Raw genomic sequence first — 18,358 nt, 5'->3', positions numbered from 1 at the left:
TGGAAGGACATCTTTAGGGGATGAGCTGGTGTATGAAAAGACCTAGAGACAAGACCATATCTCCATCTTTAGCTAGTGATGAGAGAAAAATGAATTACAGCCTGTAGTAGCGTTAGTACCCATGGTGGAAACTTCTGGAATTACTAGTCTCTCTCACAGGTCTTTTCTCCCAGAGTCCAGGGCAGGGAGCCTTGTGTCTTAGCAGAGCTGGCTGCCCCCCAACTGCTTGAGGGCAGTAGTGATTATTTCTTTTTCACTCTGTGGAATTGATTAGTGTCCATCTCATGTCTCTCTGGGGAGAACATCTACTTTCTCTGTGAATCACCTTGGTGTCCTCAGGCCATCTTCCACGTGAACAAGGGAGGCTCCCGTGAAACTGACTGACAATAGGTAGGATGAAGGGACACCCAATCCTGCCTGGTGGTCACTAGGCCATGGTCCCAGCCTGGGCTTCTGCTGTTATCTCAGTTGAGGCCCCTGAGTCCTCAGGTCAACGTATCCTCAAATGGGGACTCACTTCTCGCGGGGTGCTGCTAAGGGTGTGCAGTTGCTAGGAGACAGCATCGTTCTCTGCTTCAGATGACAGGGTTCCAGTCTCAGCTCCCTTCTTTTCTTCCCCACAGTGTGGCCTTGGGTAAACTCCTTAAACTCCTGGGGCCAACCTCCTCTAAAAGGTGGGCATTGAGGAGCCCAGCCCCAGCAGCTTGTGAGGAGTCTGTAGGAGGTGGCTAAGTGCCTGCTGAGTAGTAGGGTCATAACAAATGGTGCTTTCTTTTCATTCACTTTTTGTTGTTGTTGTTGTTGTTTTTTGTTTGTTTTTTAGTTATTTTTGTTATATTTATATGCGTTTTTGCTTGCATGTATGTCTGGTACCACATGTGTACCTGGTGCCCTCAGAGGTTAGAAAGGGGCATCAGAGCCCATGAGCTGGAGTTATAGGTGATTATTAACTCCCATGTGGATGCTGGGAACCAAACCCAGGTCCTCTACAAGAGCAGCAAGTGTTCTTAGCTGCTGAGTCTCTTCAGTCCATGCTTGTTTAGTCAGCGCACAGACAAGGTTCATTAAGGCGCTTTCCTATACGGGTTGTTCAGGTTGGTCCTTCCTCACTCCCCCACTGCATCCTTTCCCCCCTTTCTAGTTTCCACAAGTACTCTATTCCCCTCCTCCACCTCCTCAACTCCCTCTCCTCTCTCAGGGGCCCCTTTCTAGTTTCCTGGCCCCTACACACACTCATCCCACATGAATACGACATATGGTATATACAGCTGTGGTGGTCCATGCCTTTAATACAGCCCTTGGGAAGCAGAGACAGACAAATGCTTTTTGAGTTCAAGGCCAGCCTGGTTGGCATAGGGAGTTCCAGGACAGCCAGAATCACAGAGACCCTGTCTCAAAAACAACACCCCAACCAAATAAATAAATAAATAAATGAATAAATAAAAATGAGAAGCTAAGACATATGAGAGAGAACATAACGTGTTTGTCTTTTTGAATCTTGGTTATTTCACTTAATACTTTACAGTTCCATTCGTTTTCCTACAAATTTTATAATTTTTGTTTGTTTGTTTGTTTGTTTGTTTGGAGACAGGGTTTCTCTGTGTAGCTTTGGAGCCTGTCCTGGAACTCGTTCTATAGACCAGGTTGGCCTCGAACTCACAGAGATCTGCCTGCCTCTGGCTCCTGAGTGCTGGGATTAAAGGTGTGTGCCACCACTGTCCGGCAAATTTTATGAATTTTTTTATGGCTGGAATTCCACTTTCTGTCTGCCATCTTTTCTTTATCCATCCATTCTTCGATGAGCATCTAGGCTGATCCATCTCCTTGCTATTGTGAATAGTGCAACAGTAAACACGTATGCGTAAGTATCTCTGTGGGGCCAGTGTGACGGTTCAGCACATCAAAGCACTTGCTGCCAAGATCAGCAACTTGAGTTCAATCTTTGGGATCCTTCAATCATGGTGGAAGGAAAGATGCGACTCCCACAGGTTGTCTTCTCATTTCCACATGGGCTTTGTGGCATGTCCATGTGTCCCTCCCCCAGTAAATACATCTAATAAAAAGTATCTCTGTGGTCTGATGGCTCAGTCATATAGCAGCGCTGTTTTCAGTGAGAGATACTGCCTCAAAAAGTCAGGTGGAAAGCTATAGAAGACACCATCTGATGTCAATCTCAGGTCTCCAAACGTACACAGGCACACCCAAAAGTGTCTACAACATGTGCAACACACACACACACACACACACACACACACACACACACACACACACAGATTTCAAGATAATAACCACTAAGCTGAGGCCCTTTAAAGCATGTGGCGGGGCACAGTGAGATGACATGGCTGTCACGAGGATAGGGTGGTGCCATCTGGGCTCATCGCAGCTAGTCTAGGTTGCACCACAAGCCCAACTCTGTTTTATCCATTTCCAACCATTGTAATTAAGAGCTCCAACTTCTCATCCTTTCTTTGAAGTTTATTTTTTTTCTCAATATGCAAATAGAAATGGTTTTCAATGGCTGTTATTCCGGTATTAAAAAAAAATACACGTCTGTGTCTATGAAAACGTGGATGAAGATCTATCAGGAGGGGTGACTTGTGCTTTTTTTATTGTATGGACAGTGTACAGGGTTTTGATATACTGCATCACAATACTGACTGCTAGGTTTCTTATAAAGGTTTAGCTTCATATTTTACTCTAGATTGTTTTTCTGCACAATAAAAGTAAACTCATGCCAGTGTTTAGGAACCAATAATATCAATTCATTCAAATTTAATGACAGTTTTATTAAACTAAGAATCTCATATCACAGAGCATTCACAGTGCAGGAGGTCACAGTTATTGAAAAAATAAATAGCGGCATAAATATATTTATTATTTACAGCTTTCCAACTCCTTGCTCCTGCTCTGCCTGTTAGAGAATGAACAAAGATAGCAGTGCTCAGCCTGGCATGCTACGCGGATGTCTTGTGGGCACTCGGTGGCGGATGGATGGCCTCACAAGTTCTTGGTTTGGAGTGTTTTTAAGGAGGCTCTTTCAAGACTCCTCTGTTTCCATCTGCCTGTGACCTGGTAAGTCGAGGCTCTGTTGAGAAAAGGTCCAAATGCCCTGGGGAAACTGTGCCCAGCCTGGCCCTTGGCATCTTGGATGTTCCTGGCCTCTTCACGCCCAGCTTGCCTTGGCGGTCCGACCTCTGCCCCGGATCTGGCGCAGCTGGCACAGCTGGCTGGCAGCCTTCTGTTGCCTCAGGGTGATCAAAGCTGCCTTTGTATCAGACATCAGGAAGGACTTTGGAGACACGGGGGAGAGCACCCTGCCAGGAGTGAGTGCTCTGAATGGTACATCCAGGCTCACAGACGAACAGCCAACCCTCCACAGACTGGAGATCCCCAAAAGTCAGCCACTGTGGATCAGCCACAGCTTTGTCTTCTGGGTCCCCAAATGAACTTGGGGTAGGTCAAGTGGAAGAAGCCAGAGCATATTCACAGGGTCCACAGCTCAGAGGGGTAGTGGCTCAAACTGAGGCAGGACACCCAGCAGTGAGAACCCCCCCCCAACAGAGCACTTCCCTTAGTTGAACAGAGTGACCCTGTCTCGGTCCCAGGCATATTCAGAAGTAGGAAAGTCCTATTGGAAGAGGACTGTTGTGTTTCCTCTGGAGTGGACCCCAAAACTTCCTTGTTGGGAATTCTAGAGTGATGAGGGGTGAGTGTTGTCTTGGACCCTTCCTTAGTAGAGTAAAGCTGATCACAACAAACCAAAAGCCACATGGTCTCTTCTATTAATAGCTAAAAACAGCAACAAATAAACTTGTTTTCTAAGGATGGAGTAGGGAAGGCCCAGGCTCTCTCCAGGATTAAGGATTTTCTTGAACTCACGGATGGAAAAACCCCAACCAGCATTGTGCCTAGCCAACCACTGCTCGAATTTTGGCAGTACTGTGGGAAGAGCTGTGGGTCATGCTGGCATGTATCCTGGGTTTTAACAAGGAGTAGGCAAACCCTGTCAATGTAACGGATAGACAAGCCACACAGCCACAGCCTTGACCTTCACAGAAGTAGACTGTGTGCTCAACGCTTCCCAGAGCCCTAGGACTACACCAGGGCACACCAGAGGAGATTCGATTTCAGCCCTGCTGAGGAGAGTAGAGGAAGCTATCCAACTTGGACAACTGGACCGGAAACAGTGGGAATAGAAGAAGAGTTTAAGAGACACAGGGTGAAAGACACCTCAATGGGGAGCCCTGACTCCCTAGCAGTGCAGAAGTGGGTATGCGGGTGTGTGTGAGTATTTGAGGGTTCAGCAGCGCTGCGTGGGAACTGGAAGGCAAAAATGGTTGAAAAGCTATAATGCTTAACGGACTCCCCTCCCCCGCCCTGGGGCTAACCAAAGCTCCTAAGCCACTCAGCTGGCTTTCCTAAAATGATAGCTCCTCCTGGGTGGCAGAGGTGGAGAAAAGTGCCCCTTTTCCCAACTGCATGAAGACATGCATTTGCTTGTATTGCACTGTGATGCCGGGACATTGTCCCAAATCAGACTTGAAGCGAATCACAAGGCTAGCACCCAGGTTGAGGCTGCTTTTTTTATCAAAAAATAACCATCAGGAGTATCCGACATACAGCCCCGAGCCACACCAAACTGTAAACTTACTTAAAATATTAGATTTTTTTTTGGTGGGGGGAATATATAGTATATATACATATATGTATATATATATGTGTGTGTGTGTGTGTGTGTGTGTGAGTACACTATATTTGGTAACATGACTGCATGCTTCATGTACGTGAACTTTGTAGATGATGCTGTGGCTTCAGAAAAACCAAACATGGACCACTCTGCTGGCTGTGCCCTGGGAATATGCCTTTCAGGCACCAATGCTCTGCAGCAAGGCAAAGCCTTACGCAAGCAAGACAGGAAGAAGGCTGGCTGTGTTTCAGAGTGCCCTCTTCTCTGCCCTGTGGGTAGAGCCCATGAAAGCCTCTCTCCTGAGCCCACATAACCGACAGTGGGGAGAGTTGCCTAGAAAATAGGAAGAGCCCCTTCCCTAGAGCAGTGCTCTCACCCTTCCTAACGCTGCGACCCTTTAATACAGCTCCTCATCTTGTGGTGACCCCCAACCATACAGTTATTTTTGTTGCTACTTCCTAACCGTAATTTAGCTATTGTTATTAATCATAATGTAAATATCTGTGTTTTCTGATGGTTTTAGGTGACCCCTGTAAAAATGTTGTTTGATCCCCCCAAAGAGGTTGATAGTCACAGGTTGAGAACTGCTGCTCTAGACTTTTGAGGAAGTCTAGTTGGGGTATGACCCTTGAGGGGCTCATGGGGTGTGACAAGCTGCAGAGACCAGAGAACCAAGATGGAGTGTTCACACCTGGAGAAAGCAGGGTGCTCTCTGAGTAAGTCTATACAGGACAGAGGGAGCTGGGCTCAGGGAGGCAGGGCCTTAGTCAACTGGTAGGAATCAGGACTTCTTGTCACTCAAGAGTTAACTAGAGAGCATTTTCAAAATTTTCTACAAGTTTCTATGGACACGACATGGCATCTGAGCCATCCCCAGGTATGGGTCCCCTCAGGATGTGTCCTGGATACATCTGCTCACTGCCCCAGAGACGGAGGACCCCATGTGGAGATTGTGTTGGGAGACATCAGAGCACCTCTGGCATGTATCTAGAACCTGGCTGATGGATTCAATCTCCCGGGAATTTTTAACTCTAACCAGCAAGTTCTTTGTCCCCTATGCACCTACCAAGACGCAGCCATCTTTTCCATCCATTTACAAGGGGATCTTACAAAGGAGGGGAGGCAGGCGGTAAAGAGAGGACCACGCCTTCCCCCAGGGCCTAGGCAGGATTGGGGTAGTGTGTAGGTGGACATCAGCGTCTTGGTGGGTTCAAAAGTGTCTGCTATTCGCTGCTGACTTCCCGGGGAGACAAGCCAAGGTAGGCTAGAAGGCCACTGACATGGTATGGGACAAGAGCAGCCCAATCTTACACCCAGGGGAGGGGGAGGCTACAGAGAGCAGCCTCCAGTGCTATTCTGGACTCTCTCTTGCTTTCCCAGAAGAAATGATCCAAGCCCCTCTTAGTCCCCATTGTCTCTGTCCACAGGCTGCCCCACCTCAGTCCTGTAAAGGATTCAGGGAGGACAGAGGTCGGGAGAGAGACAGACACCTTCCATTTGAACACAGCAGTGTGCTTGTTTTTCTGCCTCTGAAGAGAAAAAAAGCTAAGTGTATTTTTTTTAACTTTTTTTTTTTGTAGCAGAAGTAATTACACCATGCTAATTTAGCTTTAGGGATAAAACAAAGAAAGTAATTCTGTATAGTAATGGAAGGATGTTTTTAAAAACAAAAGCCTATATTACCAAATGAATCTTTAAACTCATGAGGAAAAATTATTTAGTTAAACAGAGAACTTTTTACTTACTTTTTACAGCCTGTAGTTTCCTAGATATGAGAGATGCCCAGAGCCTTTGAGGACATTGGCACATAAAGACCAAAGAAAACTAGTAAGAGGTGTGCCCTACATGCTCAAAGCATAATTTTCCGTTTCTAACTGCAGTTGTGAGACATTTTCTAGCTTCCAGCAAATCCTGAAGGAGGGGGAAGGCAGCTGGGATGGTCTCTGAAAAGCTATACGAGGACTCAGAGGATCAAAACACAGTGCGGACCCTCAGAGCCTGTGGCTTGTGCCTTAACAACATCTAAACATTAGCATTTGGTCTTTTTTTTTTTTTTTTCAGGGAAAAACAGGGATATTCAAAAAGGGCAGCTATTAGAATATGATTTGGGAAACTTCTGGGTAAATTTAATATTCTGAGAGGTTGGTTTTGACCCAAGAAATAAGATTCCTACATCTCCACTCAGGGCAAAATCACACTCATACCACTGGGCCAGGCTGGCCAATCAGGTGTACTAGCTAAATGGAGACTCGGTGATGGGAACCTTTGGCCCCAGCTCTGCTACATCCTGAAGCTAAACTAGATCCACGTGATGTTAATTGCTGATGAAATGATGTAAATCCAAATTTACATCACAGAGCAGTTAGGAGGCTCAAAGGGGAGAGAGAAGCACTCAGAGCTAGCATGTGCCTGTGAAAGGGAGGTGGAGGGGTGTGTGTGTGTGTGTGTGTGTGTGTGTGTGTGTGTGTGTGTATGAGCTGCTAGGGCTTAGAGCAACCCTGAAGCCTCTTGCAGCTGAGTTTATACTGAGGCACCTTCAGGCTCCTTCACTCAAGCTTAGCCGTTCTTTTTAAGGGAAATCTGCAGTCTCACTCTGAAGGCCACCAAACTTATCCAGATAGACAAAAAGCAAAGCTTTGACTCAGTTGAGCTACTAATACTGATGTGAACCCTGAATTGAAGGCTGGGCAATGGGAGTGAGGTCTTATCATAGTTCTGGTTAAGGGAACACAAGCTTGAACACTTTGTCCCTTGAAATTTAGAGAACATCACTACAGATTCCACCATAGGCCCAGAAGGACTCAGCTGCTGGATTTACAGTAGCCACCAAGGTTAAAATCACTAAACTCATTACCCTGGCTCATTCCCATGCCTTCTACTGTGCAAAATATCTCAGTATTCAAAGTGCATCAGACCCGATAGACTTTTGCAATAGAAACATTAAAAAAATAAAAACCTCACTATATAAAATTAATTTGTGCTTTCTCATTAGAACCCAGGAATGGTTTATAGTCATGAATCTGTTACACAGAGATTTCAGAGCTATGAAGCAGTCAAACATTGTTTCATATTTGCCCCTGTTTGGGTCCATCTCCCATCCCTGGCCTTGCATGTGTAGCAAACTCTGAAGTTGAAAAGACTTAGCTCTAAAAATTCTAAGGTATGCTTTTCACACTTGGCTTCGGCCAAGCAGGAGAGTGATTTGTGGGCACTCTCTTCTCGTCATTAGCCATTGCTTCTGCAATTGGTTGGGAATATAAACAACTGGGTTTTTCAGTGGGGCAGTTTTGAAAGCAGAGCATTAACAGAGACGGTGCAAACCTGCAGGGCGGTGCATGGCATCCTAAGGTCTGAAATGTGTAGCTGTGACTATATTCCGCACTGTGTCTCTGAGTTAGCACCTGTTTCTGTGTGGTCGTCCACCTTTTGCTATATTCCAAACCAAATTGTCTCGGAGCCAGCACAAGATGACACACAAAGGATTCATTTTTTTTTTCTCCAAGGGTAACCTTTTTGGTCCCTGTCAATGATCCTTTCCTTTTGTGTGGAATGATATTCTTCAAGTATGATGATCTACATGTGACGTTTTATTTTTAATATTTCATTGCTCATTTTCAGAATGTGTCAATAAAAAGGATAACAGTATTTGCTTGCTTTTCTCTCTTCTACTGGGAAATAATGCTTCCACTCTTCCTATTTTTCCTATAACTGCAGTGGTCTCAATTCCCTGCAGGTGAATGCCTTGTCTCTTCCAAGTTTCCAGTGTTCCCAGCAGAGTCGGATGCTCATCGTGACACAATCTGCTTTCTCCAGGCCCAGAGTTGATACTTGCCAACCATAGTCCTACTTTGCACTCATCTAGGACACCTCACGTTCACTGACTGACTCATTTCTGAGGTTGCCCATGGGACAGAAAGACAAACAGCACACAGAAGTCCTGTTGACTAAAGTGTGCAAGAGAGAAGAGACATGATGCATCCCCGCAGCCGGCAGCCAAGAGTCTGTGGAGTTGCTGAAATGATGCCTGGACCCTGCCATGTAGGGACAGATACCCAGCAGCCTGGCCCATGACCGGACAAAGACCATGGTGGCCCGTCCTTCCAGCTCATGAAAGAATTGACAGTGGCTGCCAAGGCAGGAGAGACCTGTGTGGAGAAGGAGAGAGAGAGGATGCCAGCATCATGGTGGCCACAGCAGTTTCTTTTCTGGGCAACAGCTCAGCTTTAATCGTCTTCTCGGCACATGGGCAAGTTGACGAAGGTAAAGACGTTAAACTCTATCATTATGGAGAAGCACAGGAAGACGGCATACAGGACCAGCACGTAGATGCCTAGCTTTCGGTCCAGGCGCCATTTGTTGAGGTGGATGCCAAGAACCTGGGAGGAGACAAGAACAGAGCTAGGCTTGGTGGGGCTGACAGACTTAGAGGCCTTTTAAACCAAAAATAACAGTGTGGGCTCCAGAACTTTTTGTAAAATGTAGTCAAGATTCTGGTCCAGTTGAGACTAGACTCTGAGACCTGCCCCATGACATGGCTGAATCCACGGTAACCACTTACACACTGGCCCTCCCCTAGGAGACAGGCTACTTCCTCAAGGTCCAATGTGTCCTCACCATGGCCCTTCCCTAAGGAAACCAGACCTTCCCCTTTGCCTCAGAACTTGGCATCATAATTGTTTCTCTTCAGCACATTTCCCAGGCTCATTTGAGCCATTCTGGGTGAACTTCTGCTTGAGCCTTCCTTTGTTGTTGGGGGAACAAGCTCCCCCATCCCACCCCGAGTGCCCCTGCTCTTATCCCTGAATCAAGGCTTTTCTGGGTTGGACCACAGCTGCCTCCACAGAGCACAGAGATCTGTAAAGACAGAGAAACCTGGCTTCAAACCACATTTTTGCCACTTGCTAACTGTGGCCTTGAGCAAATTGCTTAACTCCTGAGCCTTGATTTCTTCTGCAAAATGGGAATAATAGTACCTTCCTCATCAGGGGTGGTGGGGACTGAACACAATACCACAGATATAAAGTGCCCAGCATAGGTCTGTGCATGAGAGCTGGGAGGATCGCACTGTCATTACATGTTGTCCCAAAGACTGTCATGTCCCCCATTTGTCAGCTCAGCAGGTGAGGAGAGTTTCTCTCTCACTGGATCAGTCGGAAAGAAATGAAATGTAATCATGTGACATGACAACCCTTGAGACATTTGTGTGTGTGTGTGTGTGTGTGTGTGTGTGTGTGTGTGTGTGTGTGTGTGTGTATACATGTGGGTACATGTAGAGACCAGAGGACTATCTTGGCTGTCATTCCTCAAACGCTACTCACCTTCTTTTTGAGTCTCTCACTGAACCTGGAACATTCTAATTTGGCTAGGCTGGGTGGTCAGAGAACCCTTAAGGTCTCTGTTTCCTCTGTACTTGAATTACAAGTGCGCATCACTATGACCTCTTATTTGAACAACATGGGTTCTGGGACTCTAACTTGGCTTTAACTGACCAAGCTCATCTCCCAGGTCCCCTGGTAACATCTCATTTGCTCAGGATGAAGTACCATGGTGTCTGTAGTTATTCTTGTCAAAAAAAAAAAAAAAAAAAAAAAAGAAAGAAAGAAAAAGAAAAAGAAAAAAAGTAGGTTTTGGGTATCTTTGAATATATACATCTCCTTGGCTTTGTCCCTCAGTGCGGAGGACAAGTAACAGGAGGTGTGCACAGCCAGGCTGAATTGGATGAAATGCAGTGTGCATGATGCTCCCATTCTGAAATGGTAAAACTCACAGTGAGAGCGACGGACCCCAGCAACAGCACCACGGAATAGACCAGTCCCCGGCTGTTGATCTTCACCTGGAAAGTGAAGCACACAGGCCCAAAGCTTGAGTTGCTTGGCCAGGCTTTCCCCAAAGCCCAGCCCTCTTCAGAATATTCACTCTCTCCTTTGGGAAACACAGGGCTCCCTCTGGTGAGCATGCAGGAATGGTCAGGACCTCATGACAAGGGGGAGCCATAGGTTCAAGTCTGCACTTGGTTCATCAGGAAATGGCCCAAGCTGGGGATAGGTGCCAATGGGCTTAGGCAAGAGGAAGAGACACTGATGAGCATGTAGCAAACACGGACTCCCTCCTGCAGACAAGACTAGACTGTTCTAGAAGCCATCACACAAAGTGGGTGCTAAGGACAAAGGGTAGCACATCTCCCCAGAACTCCAGCCTGGAACTGGGTGGACAGCATCCTTCCCTCTGAAACATACCTATGCCCTTCTTCAGGAAGTGGCAGGACTTACTGTGGATCCATAATTAATAACCATGGTCTGCAGGCCCCACGGGATGCCAAGCCCCACCAGGATGTCAAAGACATTGCTTCCGATGGTGTTAGAGACTGCCATGTCTCCAAGTCCTGGGGGGATAAGCAACACACGTCTTCCATCAGGAGTTGGTCTCAGGGAACCCCCACTTCCTCTCTGAGGAAGTCTTAACCCCATACCAGCACTTCAGAATTCGGTCTTATTTGGAGATAACGGGTTATGATGAAGGCATTAGGCTGAACCAGGGTCCAGCCCGACTGACTGGTGTCCTAGGAAAAGGAGAAATCCAGATATCAACAGTACACAGGAGAAAACCGGGCCAGGGCAAAGGTCGCCAAGTAGAGGATTCTCTCTCACAGCTGCCAAAGGTGCCAGCCCTGCCCATGTCTTGACCTTGGCTTTCCAGCCTTCAGAAATGTGAGATGTAAACACTGTTTAAGTCCCTCTGCCAATACCAGCTCTAGCAAAAGAACACAGGCTCCCCCATTATTCTCCTTCAGGTTTGTCTGCTGCCATTCTCAAGGGCCTACCACTGGCTCCACCTCTTTTAGTTCCTCCATCTCTGCTGGGTTTGGGTGGTGTGGGAGGCCAGCTGGGAGACCGGCTCCCACATTTTACCCCAGGGTGTCTTGAGGAGCAAGGGATAAGAGATTCAGATAGAAGGATAGAGAAGAGAAAAAAAAGAAACACAGGATAGCCTTGGGAGGGCCTGGATCCCTATCCACCAGCCCCTCCTGCCTCTTCTAAAGGGCTATTTATAGGAATGCCAAGGGGTGGAGCAAAAAAACGTCCCCCCAGCACAGCCAAGTGCAGAGCCTTTCCAATTACCTGGTAACCATACACGTGGTCAAGCTCAAGAAGCCATCCTCTAATGCAGCCCTGCTGGGTGAAGTAAGCTCAGGTCTCTCTAGGAAACCTTTAGGGCCTCCACAGGGTGGGACTACCACCACTCTCACATGGCAGGCGACCAAGGGCTAATACTTTGCTAGAGGCTCAGTCTCGGGATGCTGGTCTAGTATCTTTCTACCAAGCCATGATATATATATATATATATATATATATATATATATATATATATATATATATATATATATATATATATATATATATATCATGGCATCCATGGCCTTATCTGGGACCACAGAGCATCAGCCCTTACATTCCTGTGGTTTCTGCAGGGTGACCTTTCTCTTTCCAATCAGAGGCCATTGTTCCCCTTCCTGCCCCACTGTCCAAGATCCTGTTGGTCACACAGCTGAGGCACATCCTCTCTTGAGGTGGCTCATGAATTAGAACACATTTTAAGAAAAGACTCACGCTGGCTGAACTCTGACATTGTTAGCCAGCACCCACAAATGAGGGCACAGAAGGAACAAGCCTGAAACGCCAATGTCTACAACCTAACATTGCTTTGGTAGCTGCGTCATTCATCAGCAAGTCCGTCCAGCATCCAGACCCGCCTCTTCACTACCCTCCAGTGTGCCAGGCCACTCCTTGTCCCTCATTTTCATCCCTGTCCTCTGATGACCCCCAGCACATGGTGTGAAAGACCAGATTCTTGGCAGCTTAGGGCTCTGAGGTCTGGATCTCTATGACCCTGGTCTACTAGGCTCCTAGACTCTAGCAATGTGAAGGAAATGTGCAGTTGATTGTTTGGGACCAGCTACTTGTACCTGGTGAGGACAGGCTACAGATGTTGGAATTTAGAGATGGGTGGGGGATATAGGAGATGGAAATGGGGGATGATGATGATGATTGTGTCTCAAAGCAACTCTCTGGGCTACACAGGTGGCTGGGAGTCTTAGGGCAGTGTGACACACACCTTAATGGGCACGTAAGTCACCCGGGGCTGTTGTAACATGCAGGTCCTGACTGAGCAGGGACAGTGCACGGCCTGAGGGTCTGGGTACATTGTGAGTGCCCCTGTCGATACCTGCCTGCCACGCTTTGACCTGTAGGGAGCCTGCAGAGAGGCCTAGGGCAGAAGCTCCTGTCAGAGAACCCATGTGATCTCCTGCTTCACACAGTTGACTCTGAACCCTTTGTCATAGAGAAGCTTCTAAGCCGGACCATGTCTACCCGGTTCTGTGGATCACATCGCTGTTACCTTATGACAGCTTTGCACTCCAAACCTTAGCCATATTCACACTTCTTCTGCCGTGGCTAGTGTGAGACTGTGTCCTACTGGAGGACTCTGCTTATCCCTTGTTCCTAAATAAGACCCTTCATTGACACTGGGACCAGCCAAACTGCAATACTTCCTGCTAGCCAGGGTTGAAACCAAACATCCTTTTGTCTTGTCTTTCCCTGGTGCTCACCCAGAGGTGACTTTGTCACCTGTGTGCTGTGGAGTATCCATAAGACTGACTTTTCCCAGGTTCATGTGACTGAATGCCAGCTAGGGCCCCACGTCCCTCAGCTTTCTTTTCACTCACTGTATTTGTGTAAGGGGTTGCCTGCCTCCAATTCATGTCCACCCCAAGCCTCTGACTGTGACTGAATTTAGGATTTTCACAGATGCCATCAAATAAAGTTATACTGACCTAAGTGGGCTCTAATCCAGTATCAGCTGTTCTTATAAGAAGGAAGCATGGCTGCAGAAACACAGAGACACACACAGCCTGGAACAACAGAAGCAGAGCCTAGAGGGGTACAGCTACAGGCTGGGTAAGCCAAAGAGCCCCAGTTCACAGGAGGCCTCAAGCAGGCTCTTCCTGGAATTTGAAGGGTGGGTAAGCCTCCCAGGCCCCAGGCCCTGGGTTTCAGACTTTGAGTAAGGTTAAGTTCAGTTGTGTTGATCTGCCCTAGGAAGCAAACATACTAATTTGAAAGGTCACCCGATTAAATTCCATTCCCCTCAGCTGCCATTTCCAATGGCCTCTAATTTTCTACGTCAGGCACCTGCCTACCCAGAACTCAACACATTCTCACACTGTCTTCTCTTCACGCCACTGTCTCAGCCTCTGAGTCTCTTGGAGGAATGTGTCTTTATTTCCAGAACCAACCTTTCTCCCTGGCGCTGCCTTCTTCTCCTGTCTCCTGAGGACATTCTTCCTGTTCGGCCTTCCCATCCCATGGACTTTCAGAACTCTTGCCTACCAGGAAGACATGTACTAGCCCACTCTGGGATGCTGTCTCCTTGGTAGAGAGGAGCAGAGAATGAAAGGCCAGGCTCAGCAGCTCTTTGGTTTTTGGGTCAAAGACTGTGAATCACTCCTCATTTTGCTCAACTTGGGTCACTTCATAAACCCAAAAGAAAACCGACATACAAAGTAAAACACTTCACATCTTCTAGAATTCAGGGGAACAGGAAAGAGCCATTGTCTAGGATTTTCACGATGCCTGTCTGAGACAGACATGGTTCTCATTTGTTATGGCTTGAATCTAAAATGTTTCCAACAGGCTCATGCTCTGGACACTTGTTCCTCAGATGGTGGCACTATTTGGGGACACTGTAGAGCTGTTGGGAAGTGGAGTCTAGCTTGTGAAAGTAGGTCACTACTTCCAGTTTCTGGTTCCCATCCACCATGATGTAAACACTCATCACCACCTACGTCCAGTGCCATGTTCTACCCTGCAGTCCCTGTTGTGATGGGCTGAGCTCTCTGGAAATGATGAGCAAAGATAAAGCTTTCTTCCCTTAGGTTGTTTTGGTCAGGTAATTTGGCCACAGCAGGACAAAAGTAACTAATGCATATAATCACTCATTTGCTGTATGACTTCTAGGTCGAGGCTCTGTTTCCAACTCATACTGTGACCTTAGGACCCATCTCCTTTAAAACAACCACACAGGAAAATACTTCAAAAGATCTAGGGGAGTCCATCCTAGTATTTGTTGTAGTGTGGTTGTTTTCTTCTGGGCGTATCAAGACCATCCCATATCCATCCTGGATCAGAGATAACTTGGCCCTGTAGTCATGATAATGAAATGAGGAGAACCATACAGTGACAGTTGGGCCTGTGGGTGACTTCCCAAGCAGGAGAGGAATGAGGATCATTAGATCCTCACCTAACATTCTACCCCATCACTCACCTCCCAGCTACACAAGGTCTATTGGCTCTAGCATCTCCTTCCCCATCACTCACCCCTGCCTCCTAGTTACACAAGGCCTATTGGCTCTAGTATCCCCTCCCTACCACTCACCCCTGCCTCCTGGTTACACAAGGCCTATTGGCTCTAGCATCCCCCTCCCCACCACTTACCCCTGTCTCCTGGTTGCACAGACCTATTGGCTCTAGCATCCCCTCCCCACCAGGGCCTGTGCAGCTGAGATGCAGGAGGGAGTGAGGCACGGATTCCATGATGCAGCTTCCATGAGGCTGTCATCCACAGTGGGGTGGGACTTTATAGTGAGGCAGCTGTTTGGAGGTTACCCACATTCCTGTAGTAGCCCCTCCCTCACCCATACTCTGTAAGTAATGACAATAAAGTCTCTGGTTCCCCAAGCTAACTGAGATGGAGTCATTTCTTGGGTTGTCATCAGTACCCTGTATGGTGTGAAGAGGTATTTGCTCATATCTCCTCAGGAATAGTGACCCAACAGTAGTCTCCCCACAAGGGAGTCTAATAGATGACAACTTCTAGACATCATGGCTCCCTCTGAGCGGAACCTGACAACCGCCAGTTCTAAGAGCCATAGCTCAGCCAGTGGAGACGGGGAGCTTGCCAGGGGGCGCAGGGGGCGCAGGGGGCGCAGGGGGCTGAGGCTCAATCCATACCTTGTCTTGCCACAATCAAGCTGGCCATGCAGTCTGGAACACTTGTGCCTGCTGCCAGGAAGGTGATGCCCATGATGACATCAGGGATCCCAAGAGTGTATCCGATAATAGTCACCTGCAGAAGAGGCCAGAGTCAGAGATTGGGGTGAACTCACAATACAACAACCCTGGAAACTCTCCTTACCCAGTGTGCTTTTAAATTAAATGTGATGGTGTTGTAATTAGGAAAAAAATCTTGAATATGGTTATTTATTTATTTATTTGTTTGTTTATTTATTTATTTATTTATGGAGGCACGGTCCCATGCAGCTCAGGCTGGCCTTGAACTTGCTATGTAGCTAAGGGTGGCCTTGCACTTTGAGTCTTCCTGCCTCTATCCACCTCTTAAAAGCTGGGGTTCCTGGCATGCAGCACCACACCTGCTCTATGTAGTCCTGGGGACTGAACTCAGGGCTTTACGCATACCAGATAAGCACTCTACCAATGGAGCCACAGCCTCAGTTTCTTAAGGAAAAAAAATTTTTTTGAGACTGGGTCTTACTATGAAGACCAGGCTGGCCTCAAACTCAGAGATTCTCATGTCTCTGCCTCCCCAGTGTTGGGATTAAAGGCGTGCACCACCATGCTCAGCAGAGAAACCTTTGCATGTTTTTTCACTGATCACGCAGTATCTGCTTATGGCTTTAAAACCTTTCTTTAAATTTTTTTCCATTTTACTTATTTTTTTAAATGTGTATGAGAGTTCTGTGTGCATGTAGTTCCCAAGGAGGGCAAAAGAAGCATAAGATCCCCTGGAACTGGAGTTACAGATGGCTGTGAGCTGCCATGTGGGTGACGGTAATTGAACCCGGGTCCTCTGGAAGAGCAGCCAGTGTTTTCATCCACTGAGCCATTTCTCCAGTCTTGCATTCAACATTTTTATAAAATAAAATGAAAATGACAGTTAACTACCATTTTTTAAGAGCCATCGACAACCACTATTGACACATTACATCTGTAGGTGGGTCCCAGACTTGAGGACATTGACAATCCCTTGGAGAGTTTACTAGAACCAGACCACCAGGCCTCACCGCAGAGTCCCACTGTGAGGCCTAACAACTTGCATTCCCAGGTGGTTAATACCCTGAAGCTGCTGGTCTGAAAACATCTGAAAATGTCTGTGCACTCTTGGTCTTGTTTTTGGGAAAAATGGGAGGTCAGATCATATTATCACTATTCATTTTGTAACTGTTCATTTCATGTAATAATATACCATGAATACCTCTCCACTTGCAACCATCACCTACATATATTTTAAAATGATGCTTAGATTTCACTGTATGGCCTGTGCACTAATCCATTACTAATATTTCAATGGCTCCTTGTTGGATCTCTATCGAGGACTTACTGTATTCCAGGTGGTCTACAAAGGTATCTTACTCTCTGTCTTAGTCAGGTTTTTTATTGCTGTGAAGAGACACCATGACCACAGAAACTCTTAAAAAGGAAAACATTTGATTGGATGGCTCACTTACGGTTCAGAGGTTCAGTCCATTATCATCATAGTGGAACATGATGGTGTGCAGACAGACATTATGCTGAGAGGTAGCTGAGAGTTCTAATCTTGCACAGGCAACAGGAAGTGATCTGTCTCACTGGGCATGGCTTGAGCATATGAGACCTCAAAGTCCACCTTCACAGTGACACACTTCCTCCAACAAGGCCACACCTCCTAATGGCGCCACTCTCTTTGGGGCCATTTTCTTTCAAACCACCACACTTTCGCAATCTTATGTATTCTATTATTTTCTGCCTACTGGTAAGGAGGACACTATTGTTATGCCAAACGAGAGACAGAGAGGTTAAGTACCAATGTCCGTGGGCACCAGCTGCTCACAGTGGAGCATGGACTCCCAGCCAAATGCTCCAATCTCCTCTGCATCAATGTGTCTGTATGTCAATGTCTGAATTGTCATCTTTTTACTTCCTTAAGGAGAAACTCCAAGACACAGACCTGCTGGATCAAAGGCTTCTCAAGAAGATCTTGAGTGCATAGTCACAGTCTGCCAGTGAACGCCATTTGAGATAACGACACTGGCAAGGCGGCTGGAGCCATTAGCAGCAGAGTTGGGGCAGCCAGATAGAAAGTCTTAGAGGCATCTGGACTACCCTGGTTTAGCCCTTGGCTGCAGCTTGCCTCTCTTCAGACAGTGATGTCCCTCAGAGCTGATCATATCTCAGTTGTGAGAGTTTTAATTGTCAACTTGACACAGTTAGAGTTATTAGAAAGGAAGAAACCTCAACTGAGAAAATGCACTCATAAGATCCAGCTGTAGGGCATTTTCTTAATTAGTGATTAATAGGCAAGGGCCCAGCATGGTCATGGTGGGTGGTACCATCCCTGGACTGGTGGTCCTGGATTCTGTAAGAAAGCAGGCTGAGCAAGTCATAAGGAGCAAGCCAGTAAGCAGCACCACTCCATGGCCCCTGCTTCAGCTCCTGCCTTCAGGTTCCTGCCCTATTTGAGTTCTGCCCTGACTTCCTTCAGTGATGAACAGTGATAAGGAAGCATAAGCCAAATAAGCCTCCCCCTGCCCCCGTAGCTTGCTTTGGTCATGTTTTTTCATTATAACAATAGAAACCCTAAGATAACCTTAGAATTACCTGGGAAGATAGTAATAAT

General features: G+C 46.9%; 1 protein-coding gene across 2 annotated transcripts in view; it reads right to left on the bottom strand.

Annotated features, from left to right (window-relative positions):
* Nucleotides 1–2,765: 2,765 nt before the first annotated feature.
* The window catches only part of Slc24a4 (solute carrier family 24 member 4), a 149,282-nt gene continuing 133,689 nt past the window's right edge, over nt 2,766–18,358 (bottom strand). For both annotated transcript variants that reach the window (XM_052738822.1, XM_052738823.1), the window contains exons 14-17: nt 15,697–15,811; nt 10,957–11,069; nt 10,455–10,520; nt 2,766–9,063 (exon numbers count right to left, since the gene is read on the bottom strand). In XM_052738822.1, the coding sequence (XP_052594782.1) occupies nt 8,911–9,063; nt 10,455–10,520; nt 10,957–11,069; nt 15,697–15,811 (447 nt within the window). In that variant the 3' untranslated portion in view covers nt 2,766–8,910. The remainder of the gene's footprint in view (nt 9,064–10,454; nt 10,521–10,956; nt 11,070–15,696; nt 15,812–18,358) is intronic.

Source organism: Peromyscus californicus, unplaced genomic scaffold, assembly GCF_007827085.1.
Source record: "Peromyscus californicus insignis strain IS unplaced genomic scaffold, ASM782708v3 Scaffold_15__1_contigs__length_86483966, whole genome shotgun sequence".
NCBI classification, from domain to species: domain Eukaryota; kingdom Metazoa; phylum Chordata; class Mammalia; order Rodentia; family Cricetidae; genus Peromyscus; species Peromyscus californicus.
This window is presented reverse-complemented; position numbering and strand designations above follow the sequence as displayed.